Source organism: Panthera leo, chromosome F3 (genome assembly GCF_018350215.1).
Source record: "Panthera leo isolate Ple1 chromosome F3, P.leo_Ple1_pat1.1, whole genome shotgun sequence".
NCBI lineage: Eukaryota > Metazoa > Chordata > Mammalia > Carnivora > Felidae > Panthera > Panthera leo.
The window spans coordinates 48,926,414-48,953,151 of record NC_056696.1 but is presented as its reverse complement, the minus strand read 5'-3'; the positions used below and the strand labels follow the sequence as shown (position 1 = coordinate 48,953,151).

The 26,738-nt window shown below is 32.8% G+C and overlaps 1 protein-coding gene across 2 annotated transcripts in view; it reads left to right on the top strand.

Moving 5' to 3' along the window:
- Nucleotides 1-18,082, top strand: part of RGS18 (regulator of G protein signaling 18) — a 42,727-nt gene extending 24,645 nt beyond the window's left edge. For both annotated transcript variants that reach the window (XM_042924912.1, XM_042924911.1), the window contains 2 exons: nt 15,003-15,169; nt 16,628-18,082. In XM_042924912.1, the coding sequence (XP_042780846.1) occupies nt 15,003-15,169; nt 16,628-16,885 (425 nt within the window). In that variant the 3' untranslated portion in view covers nt 16,886-18,082. The remainder of the gene's footprint in view (nt 1-15,002; nt 15,170-16,627) is intronic.
- Nucleotides 18,083-26,738: the final 8,656 nt, after the last annotated feature.

Sequence of the window (26,738 nt, the reverse complement as noted above, 5' to 3'; positions counted from 1 at the left end):
CAGCTTCTTCAACTGTAAATGGAGATAACAGTGTCTTTAACTCCAGTAGGAATGGGTTTCTCTCAGGATTAAATGAGATGATGAATACGAAACCAGTAACTGACACTCCATAAATGTGAATTATTACTGGTATTATGAAAAAATTAGAATTATAAACAATGAATTTAATAATCTTTTTCTATTTTCCAGTTCATTCCCAACAGGGTTAAATTTCAATTAAAAGAAATATATAAGCTGTATTTATTTATTGAACTTACTAAATTGGTACATAATAATTTCATCATATTCTCACGACTCAGAGAGAAGAAAGATTTAGCAAGGCTAATTAGTCCTACAGAAAATTCTCCCCTGGCATTCTGTAATCATTTTGCTTTGCAAGTAGTCAAACCTGAATGGAAAAAATTGAATCTGCTGCTGTCTCTCTTTTCTCTGCTGGTGGAAATATTAAAGAGCTGTAAAATAGCAATTTGAATCAAGAGAGTTCAACATGATAACAAAAGTCAGCACTGACCCACTTGGACATTATTATCATTGTTCATGATCAAAGTGCTAATTAAATTATATGGCATTCACAAAAAAATTATGTTACTAGTATTCGTTTAATCAATCCCTCAAAATCCAATTATTTTTAATTGCAAAGCTTATCATAATATTAAATAATAAAGCTTAAAATAATCAGCTAAAAAGGTCTTTTTGGTTACAATGGTTAAATTCAGCTCAATTCTACTGACTTGACTCCAGACCAAAAAAAAGGAAAGATCTTACTCATTAGTACCCTCCCCCCTCACACACACACACATATGCACACACTTTAAGAAAGATCTTACTCTATCAAATTTTATGTAATTCCCCTTTGGTTAAATGAGTAAGTTTCTCAAATTCTATATGTCATGTCTATATAAAGGAAATAGAGATTGTATTAAATTTAGGCAAATAGGAAATGTAGTGATACATAACAAAATGTAAAATCAAAATACGATGGAAATTTGAGTATTTAGTTTGACAAAAATGGCTGATATTTAAAGCACTGTATGCTGATTATTAGTATCTTTAGAAATGGAGCCACAGAGTAGATGGTTCTTACGCTAGATTTTAGGGGATTAATCAAAATTCACCAGCTGGACAAGAAGAGAGAACACCCAAGTGGAGAGTCATCATAGGCGTGGGGCATTAACCAGTTTAACTTAGGGAATTAAAAAGAAAGTAATTCTCTGCTGAGAAAAATAATTTGAAAAAGGAAGCATGGCTTACAGTGACACACAATAGACAGATAAGACTAAAACAGAAAAAGCATGATTTTTACTATATCTTCCATGGAAGCGACAGAATCCATGGAGTATTTAATAACTCCACTATTTTATCCAAATTTCATTCTTAAAATGTAGTTTTACTCTTTTAAAAAAACAGAAGATAAAATACAAGTAAATCTAAACAAAGTATGCACTTTAGTTAGTAAAAAGTTTCAGTATTTGTTTATTATCATATATGTACCTTACCAACGTAAGATGTTAATAATAAGAGGGAACTGGTTGTGGGATATAAGGAAACTGCACTATCTTCATAACTTTTCTGTAAATTCAAATCTATTCTAAAATAAAATATTCCTCATTTGTTTCTATACAGATATTAGGATACATTTTTTTCCACCATCCCCGTTTATTGACAAATTTGTCTGGAATTGTGAAATGAATCACAAAGGTCTATAATTTAACTATACATATAAAAATCAGTAATTTTTTTAATGTTTTTAATGTTTATTTATTTTTGAGAGAGAAAGAGAAAGAGAGACAGAACACAGCAAGGAAGGGGCAGAGAGAGAGGAAGACACAGAATCCAAAGCAGGCTTCAGGCTCTGAGCTGTCAGCACAGAGCCTTGATGTGGGGCTCGAACTCATGAATGGTGAGATCATGACATAAGCCGAAGTTGGACACCCAAATGACTGAGCCACCCAGGCAGCCCTCCAAAAATCAATAATTTCCAAATGCTATTTAATAGAAATAAAATTTATGATTAAATCAAAAACCAATGTCAGATTATATCTAATTCATAATCACCAATTTCATATTTAGTTATCAGTCTCCTCATTCACTGATTGACTTTATAAAAGTAAATGCTATTAATATGAAGTTAGCAAACCAATTAATACCAATAAGATTATATATATACATATATATACATTATACTTACATATATATGTGTGTGTTTGTATGTATATAGGTATGTTCCATGTAAGACATCTTTGAAAATAAAATCATGATGTTGATCAATATATGTTTGAAAATGATTAGCTAGTTTTATAAATGTTATATAACTTGCAATGTATCATGTAGCCTTTCAAAAAATTTTTAGAGATTGGATAAATGGGTACAAGGTTTCAACAGGCAGAAGAAAAAATAATTCCTGAGCTGAGAAAAAAAGGCAGGAAAAGTGCTAGAGATTTTGTTGTAACTTGGAAAAGCAACCAGTTATCTTTCACTGAGGCAGAGTACTGAAAAAAACACATTGGGAAATCAAGTTGGGGACAAATTTTGGAATTGTCAGAAAACTCTGATGGACAGAAACGTAGAATTCTATACATGTAATATGGACTACCCACAAGGTTGTTACAAATATAAAAGCTAACCTCACAGTAAGTGCTATTTTAGAAAGAAAATGGATAAACTTGGTGATTGATTGAATGTGTACGTGTGTTGTAAAGTGAGATGGTGAAGAGATATGAGACGAAGAAAAAGGATGAGCCAAAGGTCCCTAGATTTTATTCCACATTAAATAGGAAGATGACAGTGCCTTTTAAAGATGAGAAAAAGAGGTGGAAGAACAAGATTTGTGAGAAGATAACAGGTCAGAGTTTGAACTTATTTAGTTCCTGGTAAACTACATCAGAAGTTTTGCAGGGTTTTATAAGCATACACCTAGAATGTGGAAGAGTAATCGATCATAAATAGAGATTTTTCTAACCATCTCACATAATTAATAATTGAGGACGTGAAAGAGGATGTTGCTTCCTGCGGGGAGTCTCTATCAATAAGAAAATCTTTCCACTACATAACTGTATATTTTCCTATGCACCCTTTTTTCCAGTCATTACAAATAACTCCAATATTTTTGACCTTTTCATTAATGAGTATTTGCTTGACTTTTTGCACCCTGAATTGTGGTTCAAATAAACTTAATTCTGGGAATAATTCATAATAGATGAGAGAAATAGAATATATAGGTCATTGCACCCCCTTGATTTAAAAGTATAAACTAATTATACTGTGGAAAATACTTATTACTGACTGAGTAAAGGCTGCAAGGAAATGAGTACTTCACTTTTGGGGAAGGAAATGAGTACTTCTCCTTACACTTTCTACCTTGTGGCTTTTCAACTTGCCCTTCCCGATTTTCGGTTACTGATTTTCTGCAAGATAAGGGATTCCAGTGTTCTGCAAAGTTAAATTTCTGAGTCAATCTGAATCAAGCTAAACACTCAATTTCTTAATCTGTTTAACAATAAAAATAAGTAAAATCCAGTTAAAACTAGGATGGATTACATAAGTAAATCATTATTGCAAAAGTAACCACAACATTCTGTGTAGGGTCAAGAGCTATAAAGCCCAATATTAAAGGGGAAACAATGCAACCTAGTAATACCGTACTTGAGTTTCCAACTTCAGAGTTTCTTGACTTTTTGTTTCATTTGGTTTCTTGGCATCAGAAAAATACTCCAACAGATGCCAGCGTTTCAATTTAGAAACATGCAATCACAAGTGTTTCATATTTGTATGACACATTGAGCCAGCTTCTTCCAGTGTGAATTCTAATCCCAATAGGTTCCATCAGGCACTTATGGCAGCTGCATTCACCACTGCTGCCTTCTAAAGGACTGTTTGGTCAGTTACTCTGTCCGTGTGAGCAGTGGTTCCATGGTGACCTGACAATGCAGCTGCCCAGAGTAAGAGAAACAGGAAGTCACTCATGTGCTGGGATAATCTTTCACAACATTGCTTTTTACTGTTTTTTTTTTTTAAGTTTTTATTTAAATTCTAGTTAGTTAAGCATATTACTTTTTAAAAAGTAATTAAACTTTTAAAATTAAATACTTCTCATTCATTTTTTCAAAAAAAAATTTTTAATGTTTATTTATTTTTGACAGAAAGAGAAACAGTATGAGCTGGAGAGGTGCAGAGAGAGAGGGAGACACAGAATCCAAAGCAGGCTCCAGGCTCTGAGCTGTCAGCACAGAGCCCCATGCAGGGCTCAAACTCACGACTGTAAGATCATGACCTGAGATGAAGTCAGAGGTCCAAGCGACTGAGCCACCCAGCCACCCCTCATTCATTATTAACTCATTTCTTGAATCAGTATTTCTTCTTTTTATTGTATTCATATATGCCAACAAAATCCATTCACTTTGATTTTCCCACTTATCAGCACTTTTTAGCACATAGCGCTTCTCCTATTCAGAGTTGGACTTCACTCTGAGTGTCCATATCAAACTCAAGACCAATCATGGTAACAAAGGCCTTTTGCATGATATTTCAGAGCACAATGGCAGGCACATAGTCAACACTCATATTTTATGAATTACTAAAGGACTGTATTTTAAGAAACATTTGTGCTATTTTCTGAAGTCTTCGATTTGAATTCCATACAAGCTGATTTTCCTGGGCTGCTCCAAATAGAATAAATCATCCCACAAATATCCTTCCTTAGTCCTTGGTATATAAGTGCGTGCCTTGTCCATTAACCTTCATATTACTCAACACTAGGGATTTTGTTGTTTTATGGCAGTTTATAACTTTGAACAAAATACACTACAGTTCAGACTTCTGCTCTATATTTTACCAGCTATAAATTTAGGGCAACTTAACTCTTTGAATCTCAACTTCTTTATTTATAAAAATGGGTATAAAAGGACTTACTCCACAAGGTTGACATGAAAATTAAATGGAGCCGCACTAATAAAAGTCATATAGCAATGTGCCAAGACCTTAGCAAACACTCAAAACTTCCATTATAATTAATATTATTGCATTTTCAGTATATAATACAGTTCTCGGGCTCATACTAGGTGTTTCATAAATAAAATAGATGAAGAAAGTTATTTTTAATATGTAGCAATTTCAGTTGCCTGGCATATGGATGATCCCTTTTGGATGTTAGTGCAAAAATTGAGATATATTAATAGGAAAAGTAATGATCATATTCTCCCAAAATTATGACATTTATTAACTCACTTTAGGAATAATTTGGCATTTAAAAATTGATCAACCATGCTTATACATGTCATGTGGATAGAATAAATTGAAATCTGAAAAGTTTTTTCCTTCACTTGGGTCAATGTAACTTTATTCACAAACCCAATAAAGCTTATAATTTATTTCCTCTTTCTAAACTAGGTTTAACCTGGAACAGATTATTGTCTCATTGTAAGATAGCAGGATTTTTTTTTAATTTTTTTAACGTTTTATTTATTTTTGAGACAGGGAGAGACAGAGCATGAACGGGGGAGGGTCAGAGAGAGGGAGACACAGAATCCGAAACAGGCTCCGGGCTCTGAGCTGTCAGCACAGAGCCCAACGCGGGACTCCAACCCACGGACCGCGAGATCATGACCTGAGCCAAAGTCGGCGGCTTAACAGACTGAGCCACCCAGGCGCCCCATGATAGCAGGAATTTTATTTTTAGTCTGAAACGTATACATTTTAGGTATTTGAGGAAAAGCTTCTGTGTATCAAAATGCTTCAGAGAATCATTACCCATTCATATTTCCCTTGCACCTTCTGAGAAAAGCACACCGCTCAACATGAGAAATAAATCTTGAAAATGAAACACAAAGTGAGCTAAAGAAATTAGGAAAGTGGTTAAATATCACCTATATTGATCATTCTTGCTATTCTCAGTGATAAGAATTTGTTGACTCACTCAGGAACTGCTTAGCACTAAGAGCTTTTTAAGAAAGTTCTGTTTAACCAGGAATTATCTTACCAGCATCTAGTGACTGTAGACAAGTTCTGAGTTGCTTGTCAGTCTTAACTGATACCTTCTCAAATCTTGTAAGCCCGATCTTTGCTTGTCTTCCTCGTTTTTCCACGAACAGTTAACCATCAACATCTGCTCAGTGTTAATTTACTGAGAAAGAAAAATGGCAGAATCTCCCTCTTTATCTCAGTAAAAACGCCAGCGGCAGGAGCAGTGGGTAGAGACATGATTCTTTTGTCATGGTTGTGGTTGGAGTGATGCCATAGTCAATATTTTGGAAATACTTGTAGGTTGTCATTTTCTGTTCCTGTATTTCAAATATATGTTTTAATTGCTTACAACATTAAAAAAAAATGATGCTTCATGACAAAGAGGACAAGTTCTATATATAGGAGAAATAAATGGTGAAATGTAAAGCATCATTTGAGGATTGTATTAGTTTCCCATTGCTACTGTAACAAATTACTATAACTTTAGTGGCTTCAAACAACACAAATCTCTCTTATAACTTTGTAGGTCAGAAGTATGGTATGGGTCTCATTGAAAAAAAAAGTCAAGGTGTGAATAGGCTGCTGTCCCTTCTGGAGGGTCTAGGGGAGAAACCCTTTCCTGCTATTCAGGGTTTTAGCAGAATTTAGTTATTTGTAGTTTTGGACCAAAGTCTCCATTCTCTTGCTGGCTGTAAACTGATGGCCATTCCCACCTTCTAGAAGCCACCACATTTTTTGGCTCATGACCATCTTCTTTCATTTTCAAGGTCATTAACAGTCCTTCTTGTGTTGTATCTCTCTGACCCACTCTTCTGCCTTTTTCTGCTTTTAAGGATTTATGTGCTTAGATTGGACTTGATTATCCATCTGGGTAATCCAGGATACTCTCCCCATCTCATGGTCCTTAACCACACTCACTTTTTCCAGGTAAGGTAATGCATTCACAGGTTTTGGGGATTAGGGCATGGACATCTGTGGAGGGCTGTTGCTCTGCCTACCATAGGAAGTGTTACCTTCCTGAGACAGATACACTTCTACAATTTGTTTTGTTTTGTTGTTTGAAAATGAGATCTGGGGAAATTGAACTTATTTGAAACTCAGTTTCCTCATCTATGAAAATGAATATAAGACATATTCCAAGCAACTGTTGTAAAAGTTAAATGGTAAATGTGGTAGTGCATATAAGCAGCACTTAGCCCTCAGAACCTCTAAACATGTCACAAATGCCAGATCTCTTAACTGCCTTCATTCTACCAATAGATTCATTATTCTTGCTTCACTCAATATGGAACTTTTTTTTTAATTAAAAAAATTTTTAATATTTATTTATTTTTGAGAGAGAGACACACACACAGTGTGTGTGCCCGTGGGGGGGGGGGGGGGGCTGTGAGAGAGAGACACAGAATCTGAAGCAGGCTCCAGGCTCTGAGCTGCCAGCACAGAGCCCAACGTGTGCCTCAAATCCACAGACCATGATATCGTGACCTGCTTATCCAACTGAGCCACCCAGGTGCCTCAGAACTTTTTATATTAGACACCATCACTGACCGTAAGGAATAGTGCTAGACAGAAGTGAGTATAAGAAATTAATATAGGTGAAAATGAATCGAGGGGAAAAAAAAGCTATCACTTTATTTCACAGTATTTTTTCACCATAATGCTAGAATGCTTGCTTCTTTTAATATATTACTAAATTTAAGTCTTTAATATTTTTTCAGAATCTTTGCATCTGTGATCATGAGGGATCTAGGTCTGTAATTTTCTTTTTGCTTTCTTTCTTAATATTTATTTTATTTATTTTGGAGGAGGCAGGTTTTTTTATGAGAGTTATCCTAGCTTCTTAAAATGAGGGGGAAAGTATTCATCCCTCCACTGTTTTAGAATACTTTCTTTTTTTAGGGAGAGAGAGAGAGAGAAAGAGAGAGAGAGTGCACACATGTGAGCACAGGTTGGAGCAGAGAGAAAGAGACAGAGAGAGACAGAATCTTAAGCAGGCTCCACTCTTAGCTCAGAGCCTGACTCAGGGCCCCATCCCATGACCTTGGGATCACTACCAGAGCCAAAATAGAGTCAGATGCTCAACCAACTGAGCCACCCAGGTACCACTAGAACACTTTTTCTTAAATGTTTAATAAAATTCACCAAGTCTGGGCCCAAAATTTTTGGGGAGAAGAGAGAATATTTTTATTATAAAATCTGTTTATTAATTGGATTAGGGCAATCAGATTTTTCACTTCCTCAGCGTCATTTTGGGTAGGTTTTCTTTTTTTAATGATTTTCTCATTTTATTTAAGTTACATTTATTGGTGTGAAGTTGTTCATAATATTTACTGTCTTTTTACTATCTGCCAGATATGTGGTAATATCCCTGATTTGCTTCCTACTATGAAGCAGGCTTACTAAGGGTTCTATTTTATTAACGTTTTCAAGGAACCAACTTTTGGCTTTTGTTAATTTTCTCTATGTTTTTTTTTCCTTCATATAGATTTCTGCTCTGTTTTTAATTATTTTTCCTTTCTACTTACTGTGGTTTTAAATTGTTCTTATTTTCAAGCTTCTTAAAGTAGAAACTTAAATCTTGATTTTCATACCCTTTTTTTATTAGTACAGCTTTACATGTAATGAATTTTCCTCTAAATATTGTTTAAACTCTACCCCACAAATTTTGATGTGCCATATTTTCATTATAATACAATTGTAAATATATCCTAATTTCTCATGTAATTCCATATTGACCTATGAATTTATGTGTGTATTTTATTTTCAAATATATAGAGACTTTTATAGCTATGTTACTAGTTATAATTTTTTATTAAAACCCTTGTGGGCAAAGGAGATACTCTGTAAGGTATCAGTCTTTTGAAGTTTGTTTAGATTTATCTTATACCCTATCTAGCATGTGGTCTGTCTTGGATAATCTTTTCTTGTTCTCTTGAATTTTATAAGTGTTTTATAATTAGCAATTAGGTCAATTTGGTTGATAATGTTTTACGTTACTTTATCAATATTCTGTCTACATGTTCTATAAATTTATACATGAATACAATTAAAATCTACAATTATATTATAATTTTTTTACTTCTTTCAGTTCTTCCAGTTTGCTTCATTTATTAAAGCTCTTCATATGTTAAAGGTCTACAATTAAGATCATGTATATGAAGGATTGTTATTTACTAGTAACAGTTGACCACTTTACAATTACGAAATGGAAAGATGCTATTTTGAAGTCACTGTGTCAGGCCACATCAAATTGTGTTTTTGGGTTTTTGTTTTGTATTGTTTTGTTTTGTTTTGTATTGTTTTGTTTTGTTTTGTTTTCTCCTTCCCTCCCTCTCTACTGAGAGAGAGCCATATCAAATTGTTTTTATACAGATTTCTTATGCAAAACACCTTGTGAATCATTTTCATCTTTTTATACTACCTTCCTGGTATTTTATTTTTAGCATGTGTCTCTTATAGCCAATATATAGTCATTTTAATTTTTAATAAAATCTGACAATCTCTGACTCTTAATCAGAATGTTTAGTCCATTTAAATGTAATGTCATCATTGATATAAATGGAATCTATAGGTTACATCTTATTTCCCGGTTGTCCCATAATTTTGTGTGGTCATTTTTCTTTTCCTCCTTTCCTTTTCCTTAGATTAAATAATTTCTATTCAACTCTGTTCTAGTTTACTCGCCCTTTCTTCTTTAATTTGTTGTCATGCCCATTCAATAACTTTTTACCCCAGATATTTTCAAGATTCAGATCTAGAATTTCCATTTGATTCCGTAGTTTCAGTTTCTATGCTGAGTTTTTTGCATTTATTTACTCATTATGCCTTAACTATTATGTTCTTCAACAAATTAATAATAGATTTTTTACTGTCCTTGCATGCTACTTCCAATATTTTGGATACTTCATGGTCAGTTTCTTTTTTTTTTTAATTTCATTTATTTATTTTGAGAGAGAGAAAGAGAGAGGGTGGGAGAGGAACACAGAGAGAAAGAGAGACAGAAAGGGCTCACTTCATATGTTTCTTTTCTCTCACTGTTTCCAGTTCCTATTACCAGTTGTATTATGCTTGAAAACTCCTGCCTTGATACTGGGTCAAGTTTTATGGTTATGTATGGTCAGAGGGCAAATTTGGTTCCTGCTACTCTGTCATGACCCTCTTATTTATAGTTTAATAGTAAATATGTCTTCTAATTAACATGGGGCTCTGTAGATTAAATCAAGAACTTTGTCAACTTTGTTTAGCTAGATTCTTCAGTATTGAGAACAGTGTCTGGGATATAATTAGCACTCAATAAATATGTTTTACATTTTTTATTTATTTAAAAAAATTTTTTTTAACGTTTATTTATTTTTGAGACAGAGAGAGACAGAACATGAATGGGGGAGGGTCAGAGAGAGGGAGACACAGAATTTGAAACAGTCTCCAGGCTCTGAACTGTCAGCACAGAGCCCGACACGGGGCTCTAACTCAGACCGCGAGATCATGACCTGACCCGAAGTCGGCTGCTTAACCGACTGAGCCATCCAGGAGCCCCAATAAATATGTTTTAAATAAATTAATGTGTTGCTCACTGGAGAATTTGGGATGAAAACAAACTTATTTAATAAGATAGTTGACCAAAGTTAGGAATACAAAATAGAATTAGGAATATGCTTGAATAGCCCACAGTGATATCCAAAAGGGAGCAATGTACCCCCAGAAAAATATTTCAGCTTGTCTGAAATTACATAGGATGGCATTTACCACAAACTCTAACCTTGAAGGTTGTGAATATTGATGTTGTCATTTTGTTAACACACCATGGACCCAATTCTCAGTAGAAGGCTCACCTTGGCAAAACTCATGAGGCCAACCTCCAACTTACTAATAGAGATTCAGAAATAAAATTAATCAGTTGCCATTTCTCTCCCTTTCTGTTTGCTCAAACAAGTAAAATTATAATAAAAATTCTGCTTGACAAGCTTGAAATTAGAACATTAATTAAATATTTAATAACATTAGGCTAAGATAAGTTTTGACTTTTAAATGAATATATTATTAATTTAATACCTTATGTATCCATATTTATAATATGACAAGATTTTTTGTTTTGTTTCTTTGTTTATCGCCTTTTTATATGTACTGGCTTTAACAATTTCTTTCCTAATTATTATAGAATTGATGTTTTATGAAGAACACAAAACATTTTCCAAAACTTTTTTTATTTTTAATGAAATTTTTTCTCATGTATTTAATTATTTATAGATCATTTATTTCAGTAAGTAATTATTGAATGTTTTCTTCATGTTGGACATTTGGTGGCAAATTAGACAAAGGTCTTCATCTCATGAATCTTAAAAAGTAGCATGAGATATAAAAGCAAGCAAGCAACTGTAGCACAATGTTCTAAGTTCTTGGATCTTAAAATGTGAAAAAGAGAGTGGAAAGAGATGAAGGGCACCTGGAAAATTTTAAACAGTGAAGAGACATGATAAGGTCTATACTAGCAAGATAATACTAACCAGACTGTGGATAATGAACTAAGAGGTTGTGGGAAGAAATAAGGGAATCCTGGAGCCAGGGTCACTAATTAGAAGGTTGTTATAATAATCCATGGGTAAAATAATTCTAATAAGTAAAATACGTTTAAAAAAACCAGCCTCTTTATGTTTTTCAATGGGCAAATAGTTAAACAAATGGTGGCATATTATTATCTTACTTGTGATACTTACTGTATTACACTTGACCCTTGAACAACATGGGTTTGAAATGCATAGGTGTACTTACTCTTGGATTTTTTCAATCAATACAGTGCAATACTATAAATGCATTTTTTCTCTTCCTTATGATTTTCTTAATAATAGTTTCTTTTCTCTAGCATACTTTATTGTAAGAATACAGTATGTGATACACATACATACAAAATGTGTGTTAATCAACAGGTTATATTAGCTGTAAGGCTTCTGGTCAACAGTAAACTATTTGCAGGATAGTTTTTGAGAAGTTAAAACTTACAAGTGGATTTTTGATTGCATGGCACCCCTAACCCTTGCATTGTTCAACAACAACTGTATAGTTTTGGAAGATGTTACCTTGGTGAACACTGGATAAAGAGTACATGGGACCTCTGTTCTCCTACAACAACATGTGAATTTATAATTTTCTAAAATAAAGAAGTTTCATTTTTTAAAATGTATATAGGCCAAAAAATGTAGACTATCAGGGAAACCTGGATGGCTCAGTCAGTTAAGCATCCAACTCTTGATTTCAGCTCAGTTCATGATCTCACAGTTTGTGGTTCGAGCCCCACATCAGGCTCTCTGCTGACAGTGCAGAGCACTCTTTCTCAAAATAAATAAATATATAATCTAAAAAAAAATTTAAAAAGTAGAATATCATAAAAAGTTGAATGAGCACTAGTTTTAAAGTCAGTTTGTCTTAGAGAGGAATTCTAAGCCTGCCACATTCTAGCTATGAAAACTTAACCTGACTGAACCTTAAATAAATAATAGTCATCAAGACCATTATCATCACCACCACCACTGAAACCCGTACAGTATACATACTATGTGCCAGTCACTGATCTAAGCACCTTGCATGTTTTAACACTTTTAATTCTCTCCTCTCTTGTTTACTTCTCTCATGGTTTGCTGACTTACTTTAGTGATATACTTGTATTTTGTGTCATAATTTACATCCTTTTATTTTCTTAATCCCTTGACCTATTTTTTATAGATATACTTACTTTTACTGTTTTCGTGCTTTCTACTTTTCTTACTTCTACTTATGGTTTTCCTTTCCTTTCATAGAGTTCCTTTTAGCATTTCTTTTAGGGATGGTTTAGTGGTCATGAATTCCTTTAAATTTTGTTTGTTTGGAAATCTCTTTATCTATTCTTCTATTCTGAATACTAGCCTTCCTGCATGGAGTATTCCTGGTTGCAGGTTTTTGGGTTTTTTTTGTTTTTTTTTTTTTTCTTTTAGCACTTTGAATATATCATGTCACTGCATTCTGACCTCCAAAGTTTCTGCTGAAAAATCAACTGATAGACTTTTAGAGTTTCCCTTGTATGTAACTGTTTTCCTTTTTTTTTTTTGATGCTTCTAAAATTCTCTTTTTATCTCTACTTCTTCCCATTTTAATTTCTATGTGTCTTGGTGTGGACCTCCTTGGGTTGATTTTGTTGGGTCTCTCTGTGCTTCCTGGATCTGGGTTTCTGTTTTCTTCCCCAGACTGGCAATTTTTCAGCTATTATTTCTTTAAATAAAATTTCTTCCCCCTTTTCTCTCTCTTTTTCTTCTGGGATCTGTATAATGAAAAAGTTATTATACTTGATGGTATTGCTGAGTTCCCCAAGTCTATTTTTCTATTTTGTCCTGCTCTTTTATTTGGGACATAGCCCCTGTCTCCTCATTTTGTCTAGCTCTATGTATATCTTTCTATGTGTTAGGAAAGTCAGCTAGATCTGCTCTTGAAAGTAATGGCCTTATGAAGAAGTCTTGTGGTTCCCTATAGTGCGATGTCCCCTGTTCAGCAGAATCTGGAGCATTAGGGGTGTCTCCTATGTGTGTTATGTGTGTTATACTATTATGGCTGAGCCTGGGGTGCCTGACATGAGGCTCCATTTCTCTCCCCTTTCAGGACCTTCAGCATCCCTTCCTCCTACAATCGTATGGATCCATTTGACTCCTAACTATGTCTCTTTCCTTCCTACCTACTTCAATGTGTCCTCTTCCCTACATTCTCTACATTTAGCTGTGGAGTGTCTGTTCTGCCAGTCATGAGGTCATTCTCTTGGTTATTTACACTGATGTGGTTGCTATTTATGGAGCAAAATGAGCTTAGGGTCCTCCTTCTCCATCTTCACCTGAAATCAATGCTTTTAATTCTCTAAACAGCCCTATCTGGTAGGTATCATCATTATCTTAATTTTAAATATTGAGAAAATGAGGCAATGAAAGAAAAGTATTTCACTCAGGACCACATAGTAACTGGCTGAATATGAACTTGAAACCGGGTTGTCTTCTAAAAGGCTTGATACCAATGACTAACATTGAAGGAGCTCAGGAAAAAAGTAAAAATGGAGACTCCCATACTAAATGTCTAAATGCTTAAGAGCTATAAATCAAGCTAACAAACTGTCAAAAATGTATATATTTCATCCTTCTATTTAGACAAATATACTGTGTAACCATTAAGTTTAAATTTAAAATTCTCAGACTTTTTACAGTTCTACTCTGTCAACATGGACTGCCTTTCTTCTCTTTCCACTCATGGTTTGGTTCCACACTGTGAAAGTTCTTTTTGTACATTTTTTTGGACACCCCAGCCTGCAGATCCAAGTCCTGTCCTAATGATATACATACCATTGAGTCAGTGTGCCTTTAGTGGATGAATTTAGGGAAGAAGACCATGCAAACCCTGGTAACACAGAGCTTTTAGATAGGGAATTCCAGGGTCCTGTATACAAAAGCATAGTCTAGAATTGGGGGGATGAACTCCAGATAGAATGGTTTCTTGGCTCTGTAGAATAACGCCCACACCCCTGAGAGAGGTGCTGAGAGATCTGAAAGAAACCCAAGCAAGGTCCTGAATAGGGATTTGTCACTCTTACTCAGATCTAAGTGTGATACCAGCCTCATTTCAACAGGAATGATACTTACCTTTTATAATTGTGAAGACTACAGCTTATTTACATGATGTCCCTCATTATATTCTTCAAGATGTGTGTTACTTCATTGCACTGGAGGGAAGAGGTAGTTATTCTGTTAACATTTGCAATTGTACTTTAATATCAAGTAGTACATTACTGGAGGGGAGTTGGGCAGGGGATGGGTTCCATAGGTGATGGATATTCAGGAGGGCACTTGTTGTGATGAGCACTAAGTCTTATATATAAGTGATGAATAACTAAATTGCACACCAGAAACAATATGACACTGCATGTTAACTAACTGGAATTTAAATAAATATTTGGAGTAAAAAATAATATTATGTAATATAATTTCTCAGCATTTAATTAATATTTTATAGTTAAAATATATCACTTCTTTTCTTGGTAGATGGACTAGAGACTTTTACCAGATTTCTTAAAACTGAATTCAGTGAGGAAAACATTGAATTTTGGATAGCCTGTGAAGATTTCAAAAAAAGCGAAGACCCTCAACAAATTATCCTTAAAGCAAAAGCAATATATGAGAAATTTATACAGAATGATGCTCCACAAGAGGTATAGTAAAGATGATCATAAAAATTTAAAACTGTTTGAAAAATTTTTTGAGAAAGTCTGCCTTGATCAAATTGATATCCTCATACATTCCACCAAAAGGTCAATATTTCACTGAAGTAAAAATGGGTATTAATGTAAATTTCTACATACAAACAAAATTCACTGTAAGACTTTGCCATGGAAATAAAATTATAATTGAAGTCATTCCTTGGGGTTATTTTTATTCTAGACTAAGAGTCAATGCAATTATTTGCAGCATTTAGATTCATTCACTTATCCATATTAATAACCTAAATATAAGCAATGTCTCATCAAAACTAATGATTTCTATAAGTGAGGAAGGCAAGAGAAATTAAAAAGTTTGTATAATGTGCCATTTTAGTGTGAACTCATCTACCAGTGCAAAGTTTTGATTGCCCCAAAATAATTATTCCTCCACTTTAAGTTAGACTAAAGAAAATTTCATAATAAATAGTTGAGGGAAACCTAATTTGGCAATGGTTCAAGTAAAAAAAACAATTTTGATTTTCTTTGACCACAAGCTCAGTGTGAGATAACTGTGTGATACAACCACTAAAACAATAGCTATAAAACTAGCCAATATTACCTGACTACCCTCAAAAGTAATTTAGAGTTTCTATATTTCTGTGTGTTCAAAAAATAGTGTTTCTTCACTAAAGGAGTAGAACTGGTAGTCTATCACTGGTAAGAGTTCTGTTTTACTATAAATTACTATTGTCCATGAGGTAGCATCGTCTATGTGGATATCATTTCACATGGAATGATGATTGTTTTTCTTGTTTCAGCATGTTTCAGTTGGTTCTGTGTTTCAGTGCATTATTCTGTTTTTCCCATGGCCAACCTTATACATGGATTTTTAAAAACAGCTAGTTTTATGGTGCTACCTATGAGGGAAAAGGAAGGACCCTTACCTGAAAACACCTCTACCAGAATCAGATATAGCAGTAGTAGTTTCATAAAACCATTGAAAGATTTTATATCTTTATAAGATCTCCATTTTCAGCACACATTTGTTTGTAAGAAAGCATCATAATAAAATGAAAAGAGCATGGTGATTTAAAAAAAAAAGCCCCACATTGAAATCCTAGATATGCCCCAAACTCACTGCCCTCACTCAAAATAATTTGATTTCTGTGAAGCTTAGTTTCCACTTTGAAAATGAGTTACCCTGATGGTCTTTATGATATTTACTATGTTTCGTTATCTTAAATTAGCAGAAGTGAGAAGGACCAGGAGCATAGGAAGAGAAGACCCTGATGAAATGCCAACCCAGAGTAAATCATTGGATCCCTAGACCCATAACAAAGAAAATCACCCAAGCATTCAAGTACATTATGCCCACTCCAACACTGGATCAGTCCTGCACTTTGTTTTTCAAAGGTGTTTACTTAAGTAGATTGACCATATTCATGCTTTTTTGTTATTATTATCATCTAGGTTAACCTTGATTTTCACACCAAAGAAGTTATTACTAAGAGCATCACCCAACCCACCCTACACAGCTTTGATGCTGCACAAAGCAGAGTGTATCAGCTTATGGAACAAGACAGTTACACACGTTTTCTGAAATCTGACATCTATTTAGACTTGATAGAAGGAAGACCTCAGAGACCAACAAATCTTAGAAGACGATCACGCTCATTCACCTGTGCTGAGTTCCAGGATGTAAAGTCAGATGTTGCCATTTGGTTATAAAGAAAATTAATTTTGTTCATTTTGATGGCAAATTTGTAATCTGCTTTTAAGATATAGAATATTTACTTTTTACAAGTGGGTACATCTTTTAAAATAAAATACACCATGTCAATGGATTTTTAAAATGTAAATCAAAATTTACATTCTAACAACACATACTATATCTGCCAATTTATCCTGTAAAACCTTCCATTTGACTTCATTCCATTCATAATCCCCAAAACATTACTTAATTAAAAAGAAGTAAATAAGTAATAATATTTTATGAGACTGTAAAGTTGAATTAAAGTTAAGCTTTTGCAAAATTGTCAATGGTTAGACCCAATATCTACTTTGGATTATTTTTCTAGATTAAACAATTTATTGCTCAGATATCCATATATTCAGAACACAGTTTCCATACTGATGAAGACTCTTTCTTTCTCTTTCAGTCATAGAGAGTGTAGAAGTGATCTGGTTCTACAATAGGAGAAGACAATCATTTGCTCTTGTGTTACTAACACTGGCTCATGAATAAGCATTGTATCACCTCTAGTTATAAACCAGAAACGGGAACTTTGGGGAAGACACATTCACATCTATAGAACTTCCAAGTTCAACATAACCCATATTGATAACTGAGAATAGGATCCACATGTGGGCTCATTCCTAAATGAACATGGGCTTACCCAATAAGTGGAGCACATTTCTGGTGGTCACAGAAACATGACCAGGTCATACATAGCTCCAGGTTGAGACTAGGAGCATCTTCTTACCTGCTAACATAAGTAACCTGCTATTAAAATAGTGGCAGTCAGTGGTTTGAATGACGCCCAGAGGAAGTTTACCCCAGCTGTAGTTAGGTTTCATGCTTAGACTTTTAGGATTGGGATGAAAGTTAGAAATGAGAGGAGGTAAAAAAGCAAGGAGTCAAAGGCCCTGGAGACTCATGCATCTGCTACATTGGCTCATAGAAAGAAAGTGTTCCCCATTGATCATGTTCTTATTTCCAGTCTCATTGAATCATTTAATTCTATCTTATTCAAAATAAGATTATGCTAATAAATATATGTCTCTACTTTAGGGAAATATTTAATTTTCAATGTGTGCTGCATGTAAATGCCTATATAATTAAAGATGTCATACATTTGGCTTTGGCAAATGTTATATTAGTTGAAATGTAAAATATAAAAATCATGGATTACCTATAGTAATAAATATTTTTAATTTCTTCTTTTGTACAGTTAATGTTTATTTTACCATTAAGTGTTCTTGCTAATTATTGAATATTCTTTCTGTCATCAAATTACACATAGACATATTTTCTTATTTTAGAATGATAATGGAATAGAAAGAATTAAAATGTTTTGTCACTGATCTTAATGCTAATTCAATTCTTTATACAGTTATAGATATGAAAACAAGGTATCATGCTTTTCAAAAATCAACCAAGAAAGTGATTTTTAATTTTTCTTTGGGTGATTTGTATTTTATTTTTTGTCTGATTGCCTCATGCACAGTTAAGACTTGATACAAGGTACCTTTTTTATGTTTATTTATTTATTTTGAGAGAGAGACAGCACATGTGGTGGGGGGAGGGACAGAGGAGGGACAAAGAGAGAGGGAAAGAAAGAGAATCCTAAGCAGGCTTTGCACTGTCAGCACAGAGCCAGACACTGGAGTCAATCCCATGAACCATGAGACCATGACCTGAACTGAAATCAAGAGTCAGGTGCTTAATCGACTGAGCCACCCAGGCATCCATGCAAACTTTCTGGTATCATCAGAAAAATCATGGGCTGATTTTTAACAGCATTGTTCTAGGACTACAAATACATATTATGTAGGGTTTTTTTTTTATTTGTAATACTTCACAGATGTGTCCAATATCTTGTTTAAAATATTCAATGGGACCCTTCAAAAACATACCAAGGATAATGTGGCCACAAACAGAAAACAAAATAAACATTTGGAGAAGTGAAAGAAGCCGAGTAAAACTGTGCAGACAGTACTGAGCAATGGCTGAAGGAATTGCAGAAATATATAATAAAAGTCTGAGATCTTGAGAACCTCAGTGCCTGGGCTCCCTAAACAGATGTATAAGCCTCAGAAATTCATTTAACTTCTAAACATATCTATCTTAACCATGTTTTGTTTAATAAAAGGGCTCAGCATTTCTAATTCTAATCCTCTTTATGGTCCCTACATTTACTGATTCTAAGTACATCACCTGATATTCTCCAAAGCACCTCTTGATTAATGCCCAAGGAAGGAAAAGAGGCAAATATGTATAGTTAATGAAGGAAAACTTCAGACTAAAAGTTAATATGGGATATTGGTCTAATAGTAAGGAATAATTTTATAGAAAACTTAGAAATACATGAAAGGAAAGAAACCACAGGAAATGTAGCTTACATTTTTTTGACTGATCATATGTATAAAACAGAATGTCTTTAAATGGCTTGAATAAGATAATTTGGAGTATCTTGAAGTCCATAGACAAAAGTCAATACCTATGCTGCCATATTTTGTACATAATAGAAATTCAATACGTGAATATGGAATCAAATGGAAGCAAAAGGATGCATTATGAGGAAAATTCACATTTCAGCAAAGAATAAAGGCATAGTTTAATTGAATGTGGCATATTTATTTGAATCCTGGGTCTGCCACTTATCAAGTGTAGTATGTTGGGAAAGTTACCTAAATATACTTAAATATTTTGAACTTCAATTTCTCATTTGTGATATTGAAATAAACATTCACAGTGATCTTAGTGCATGAACATTAAAATATCGGAATTATTCTCAATATTTACGTATCACATTTTAATTATGATATAAATTTTCCTAATGTTTATGTTAAAAACAAATATATGTCCCTTGAGAATAAGGAGATTTTTCTTGAATAAAATATGGGGGCGGGAGAACAGTTCTTGCTCTCACCTAATCTTTTATAAATTTGCCCTCCATTGAAAAGTAAGTAATGACATTTTAGTCATATAAAAATATTGGAAAATTATAAGTTAAAATATTCTTCTAAAGAAAAGCTGAAAAAAAACTTATTAATTATGTGCAATGAAGTCCTTCTCTAGAAGAAAAAAAGGACAAAGCATATTAAAGATACATACTTCCAAAAGTGCTCACAGACTTAACAATAACATTAGCTAAAATTTAAACACATTAATTTTATTTTCACTGTGTTACATTGATTGGTCTTCTATTTAATTTCCTTGCTTTTTAATTATTATCTATCTATAAAAGAGAAAACAAATACAAAGATCCTTGCCAATTTAACCATGGGTTTATTCATAAACACTAACTGGAATCTTTTCAATAATGAAAATTAAAGATAATATAACATAGCCAAACCCAGCTTCTGTTGCATGTTGAATGAATGAACAAATATTTATTGAACACTTTGTGTTTGACTGGTACAGTTAACTGCTGGACATTCAGAAGTGAATCAAGCAGAGTGAAAGGGAGAGAGAAAGAAACTTTCTTCATGGTATGTTCTCTGATAAAATTTGCATAATACAATATTCAGCTAAAAGCCATGCTTTACACAAGATGTTCCTTCATATTTATACCAGATAGTAAATCCATCCATGACTGATGATGCAGATATCATTTATCTTTTGAAGCTAAGAGTTGGATAGCTAATTTCTTCACTTGTTTAAGAGAAACACAGTAGTCCCACTAACTTGTACAAATTTCGTGCACCTTTTATAAAATGAAAGCGGAGCTAAAAGCATACACATATCTAAGAATACATTTTATTTAAGACTGAGGGGTTATGTTAATTTCATGTGTTTTTACTTTATAAACAACCAATTGTACAAAAGTCCTTTGTAGAGTAAAAAAAAAAAATCTAAACAACATTTTAAAAAATCATATCATTTGAGGAACAATAGAGAAAAATGAACAGCATAAGGAGAAAAATATTGCATATGAAAAATAATGAGCCAGTATTAACTGTGCTTTTAAAAGATATGACCATTTTACAGAAAATACACATATTTTTTGAGGAACCTTACCTTCAAATTGAATTTTGTAGAGTGGAAATGAAACTTTTAGAAGTAGTAACCAAGGGAAATATTTAAAATATCATGAATTTAGTAAAAACAACAGTATTAACTTTCAGATAGTCTGTTTACAGTCCATTTCTGATATCACTAGCAATACACAGAAAATAAATAATAATCAAAATAAATATTCTTTTTGCTAGAGCAAGGAAGGAGATAGAAAATATTTGGAAAGATGGCCATCAACATGTAAAACCCAATAATTATCTTCTGAACATTGAACTATTGTTACCTGTAGAGAAATTAGAATATTTAAATATGAATTCAAATGATGTCAAATCAGTATTAACAATATCTGTAATACATTTATTTAATAACCTATAGTTTGGAATACTCTATACCTAATTTATCCTTATTTTATCATACAGAACCCCTGAAGTTCAATAAATATTGGCTATACTTCACCTTTGTTCCAGTCACTGTACTGGATGGTAGGAATGCAAAAGTGAAAAACATAGTGTAGAGTATATTGTTGAGGATATTACACCTGACGATACTCCTATGTAGGCAAACACATAAACTAGTCATTTCAATCCAACATGCAAAACAGTCACAGATATCTTGCTATCCCTGTCTCTAAAAAATTGCCAGACATTTTCATGTGATGTAACAAAACACCGGAGTCATACCTTTGTGTCTTCACAATACGTCTGAGTATATTTTGTAGTACGAGGTGAGATATTGAATTGTTATCTTGCCATTGAAACTTGCTTTAAAATGCTTGTCTCTATAAACCTGAGATCTCATGGAAGAGATAAATGGACTTCATTCACATTATGATTTGATTCATTAAAGGCTACCTTTAAGTAGGAGATTTCGGAAAAGTATTTAGGTTTTATTGGCAAAAAAATTACTTAACATAGAGGCTTTGGAAGTAGATCTTTAACAGAAAGTGACAAGCAGAGTATTGAGACTCTGGTAAATGAATATCAACCAAAAAATCAGATGAATGATATCTGAAATTATGAAATATTCATTGAAAAATCATTATTGAAACCATAACATTTTACTTATTTAAATTATTTATAAGCATATTTATTGTGAAATAAAATTAACATTCTCTAAAAGGAATCACATGCTTATGAAGGAAACAATAACCTTGCAATTTGGTCCACTAACATTATTTGCTAGCCATTTATAGTGTATTTTCTTGTTTGTTTTTTCTCCAGATGGCTATTTTGCCAAGAATTTGTAAGTAAAAGATGATTTCAGGATGGTATACACATATATATAAATATACCAGTAGTGTGATTTTTTTCAAAAAAATAATAATAATTACCATTTTTTTTCAGTCTACTGGGTAAACTGTATTCTCTCTGCCACACAGCATCACAGTTTCTTCATCATTGAAAGTCTTATAGGCAAATGTTTGGGGTGATATAAGACAATATTTATACTTTGCAAAAAATTTTGACTTGAAAATTAGAATCTCTATTTAAACAGATAAAAATAGAGAGAAATCAATAAAATAGTAATTTTTGTGCTTTAAAAATCATATAAAAAGAAGCATTTTTTAAATCCCTGAATATTGCAAATAGTATTGTGTTTAGCAACTGTATCTGCCTAACAAAGGAAATGATATTTAATCTTCATTTTTTCACTTTTCATATAGAATCTATGAATCTTTTAGAAATTTAGGAATAACTTAGATTGGGGCCTCCATTTTCTTGAATGGCTGAGTCAGAAAGATTACATAAGATTACATAATTATCATAGAACATATCATATTCTCAGCTAATAAATATCTTTCTCAGCTAATTTTCCAGCAAATATTTGAAACATGTCCAAGTAATCTTGAAGTCATCGGCAAAGGTTAAATGGGGGGAAAATATCTTAATTTTAAGAACATGCATATTGGCAACAAAAGTAATGTATACATTCTGGAAAACAAGAATGCATTATAGAAAACTGAAAATTATCATAATCTGAATCACAATCTCTGATATCACATCATGGTTTTAAAAAGTACTATAAACATATCTAAGAGAAACAGTTTTTAATTCTACATATGATTTAAAGACAAATATAATGCATGAAGAAAATAAATTGAAGAAAAAAGACCTAATCTTTCAATTCACAACAAGCATTTTAGTGCACGTGTATATTTCCTTCTAATTGTTCTAAAATCTATTTACTATTGTCATCATTCTAATGATGGATTATAAACATGAATATTAATTAAGAGAATTCTGTTTGTTGATAACAAAAAATTAAATTTTCAAAATAGTATTGAAGTTTGGAAAGAATAAATTCTCTTTATTTTAAAAATATAATTTATAATATCAATTTGAACTAGAGCAATAAAGCCATGAACAAAATATAGCCAAATCTCAAACATGACAGGTGATAATATACTTGAGGTAAATCCTAAAAGCAGTATGTGAAAAAAATTAATGGATTACAAGGTATGAAGATAAGGGATGAGGAAGAGTAAAGGAAGTCCAAAAGCAGAAAGATAGACATGAGGTATACAATAATGGCTTTTAAAAGTCAGTATATTTTTAGTTATAATGCTCTGGAGAGGCACCTGCCTGGCTCAGTCAGTGGAGCATGTGACTCTGGATCTTGGGGGTGGTGAGTTCCAGCCCCACGTTGGGAGGAGAGATTACTTAAAAATAAAATCTTTGGAGCACCTGGATGACTCAGTCAATTGAGTGCCTGACTTCAGCTCAGGTCATGATCTCATGGTTCATGAATTTGAGCCCCACACCAGCCAGCTGCTGTCAACACAGAACCTGCTTCAGATCTTCTGCACTTCTCCCTCTGCCCCTCCCCCACTTGTGCTCTCTTTCTCAAAGAAAAAAAATTTTTTTAAAGAAAGAAAACATTGCATGTTGTTTTTGAACAAGGACAAATTGGCAAGACTTGAAATTTTCTATTCAAAGAATGACATTGTTCTGGTAAGGGAAATCCACTCCCTTATGGGGAAACTGCATTGGACAATTTGCAGATTTCTTACATTTTATTCCAATACTTAACACTAGTGCTGAAAGGAGATTTAGAGATTGTGTCCATCGATTTTCACATTTTATAAGTCAGGATAGTAAAGTCATCTCTAGAACAGTCAGAACAATAATAAAGAATTTGTGTGAAAACATGATTCCGATATCAACCAATATAATTTATTTATTCATCTCGTCAATAAAAATTTATCAGTACCTACTAAATATCAGGATTTTCTTCTGATATAAAATACATTATCAGATGAGTATACCAAATACACCATCCTTTCAAAGAAGTCATCTAGTTTGCTTTACTGAAAATTAAATCTTAATCAAAAATCAAAATAAAACTAGATTCTACCCTTCAAATGTATTTTTGCTGATTTATATAAATATATAAGTAAATATAAGTATATAAATATATACATAAATTTTAGTGAATACACACATGTACATATATAATTGTTTAAAGACATATTAAATTAATTATTTTTGTTTTATTTAAAAATTCTAAAGGCATAATTAAATTGAATGACAATTTTTGAAGCAATGAAAATTCACAGAAGTTTATTTTATGGAAGAAATGAAGTAAATTAATTGCCAGGCATACCTCAGAGATATTGCTGGTTCAGTTCCAGACTAGTTCAATAAAGAGAATATCACAATAAAGCAAGTCAAGTGAAATTTTGGTTTCCCAGTCATATAATACTATGCTCACACACTTCTGTATTCTATTAAGTGTGCAACAGTGTTTTAAAAAAAACAATGTACATATCTTAATTAAAAAATACTTTATTGTTAAAAAATGCTAACAATCATCTGAGCTTTTATCAAGTTATAACTATGGATCATGGATTACCATAACAAATAGAATAATATAATGAAAAAGTTTGAAGTATTGCAAGAATTATCAAAATGTGACACACAGATAAAGTAAGCAAGCACTCTTGGAACAATGGTGCTGGTAACTTGCTCAAGCAGGGTTTCCACAAGCCTTCAAATTCTAAAAAATGCGTTATCTGCAAAGCATAATAAAGTCAAGTTCAATAAAATAAGGCATGTGTGTGCATTTATTAGCATAGTACCTGATTTTTTAGTCATAATTCATAACAGTATTATAATTTTAATCATATGTATAGATAGATAGATAGATAGATAGATAGATAGAGATATATATGTGCAATTCCCAACTTCTTGACCTTTGTAACCACTGAAATACTTACTGTTATGCTTTACATTAAAATTGTATATTTAGTTTATATAACTACTCAGTTATAACATACTAAGCTAAGTAGTTTGGTATTTGGCTCTTATACTGAGGACGTGTGTCATATATTAAATGGGCTAATCGCTTAAATTATTTTTTAAATAGAAACTACCTTAATTTTTAAATATTTGGTAGAATAATTTTAATAAAACATAACTGGAGCTCTGCTGATTTATTATTTTGTTTTATAAAAAATCTCATTCCTTCTTTCATACTTTATATATACTACATATACTTAAATGCTAGAATGAGTAATGCCAGTTAAAATTAATAATATAAAAAGTGAACATTTAAATTGTAAGTTTTGGAGCACCTGGGTGGCTCAGTCGGTTAAGCGTTCAATTTCGGCCTAGGTCATTGTCTCATGGTTGTGCTTCAAGCCCCATATTGGGCTCTGTGCTGACAGCTCAGAGCCTGAAGCCTGCCTCAGATTCTGTGTCTCCATCTCTCTTTGCCCCTCTCCCTTCTGTGCTCTGTGTGTCTCTCTCTCAAAAATAAATAAACATTAAAAAATTAAAAAAAAAATAAATTGTAAGTTTTGACCATAGACATTAATTTTTCTCTTCCATATTATAAGGCTAAGTCTTTAGCAAAGATATAAAATGGGTTGTTTGCTCAAGTCTCCTCAAAGGGTAAGTGATAATTCTGACCAGACTTGACCTCAATGAGGAAAAAAAAAAGGGCGGGTTCAGATACTAAATGTAAAATCACAATTATACATTTGAAAATTTGTGATTAAATATTCTTTTTAAAACCTCTAATTATGCTACATAAAGTAAAGGAGCACGTAAAGTCATAGTAAAACAATGGATTGTATAGAAGGAAATGTAGGATTGGACAAAAATGGCAAGGAGGAGAAGGGAAGTTCTGGGAGAAATGACAATTAATCTCTATGAAAAGTTCCCCAAGTGGGAAAGAATTTTGTACATGTATTGATATATGTAGCTGAATCATACAATTTATTAAACAATTATGGAATCTACTTATATATTTTTTGTTTCTCAACCCCTAACGTCAACAAGCTTGACAATTTTACCACTTCATATATGGCTATTCTTTCTTCTACTTCTTTTAAAATTAAAATTCCTAAAAAAATAAACTGGATCTCTTGATTTTATAGATTTGGTTATTTTATCTCTCAGACTTCATCTTCCTAAACTAAGTAATAATTGAGATTATTCTAAAATATGTAAACTCTCTTTTTATAGGTGTGTTCCCTTTAAACCTGGCTTACAAACAAAACTTTCTGGGTGCACAAGTAAACACCAACGCTTCTATTTTTGATGCCATGCATGATGTTACATTAAAAAATACTTTAATATGAAAATTGAATCAGGATGTTTGGATAAAAGAAATAAAGTCCATGTAATATGATTTCAGAGTGTTGAAAACAAGATGCTATGTGAATTTAAAATAAATGGTGCATAGGAAGCTCAAAGTTTTTCTCCTTCTTTAGTATACAAGACATCACTGCCGCCAGGCATCATGAGGTTACGTTTGCAAATTTTAGGAGAAAGCTGAGATTTTGTGCATAGAAAACACACATCCTGTATTTCTATTTTCCTCAGAAATCATCGAGAT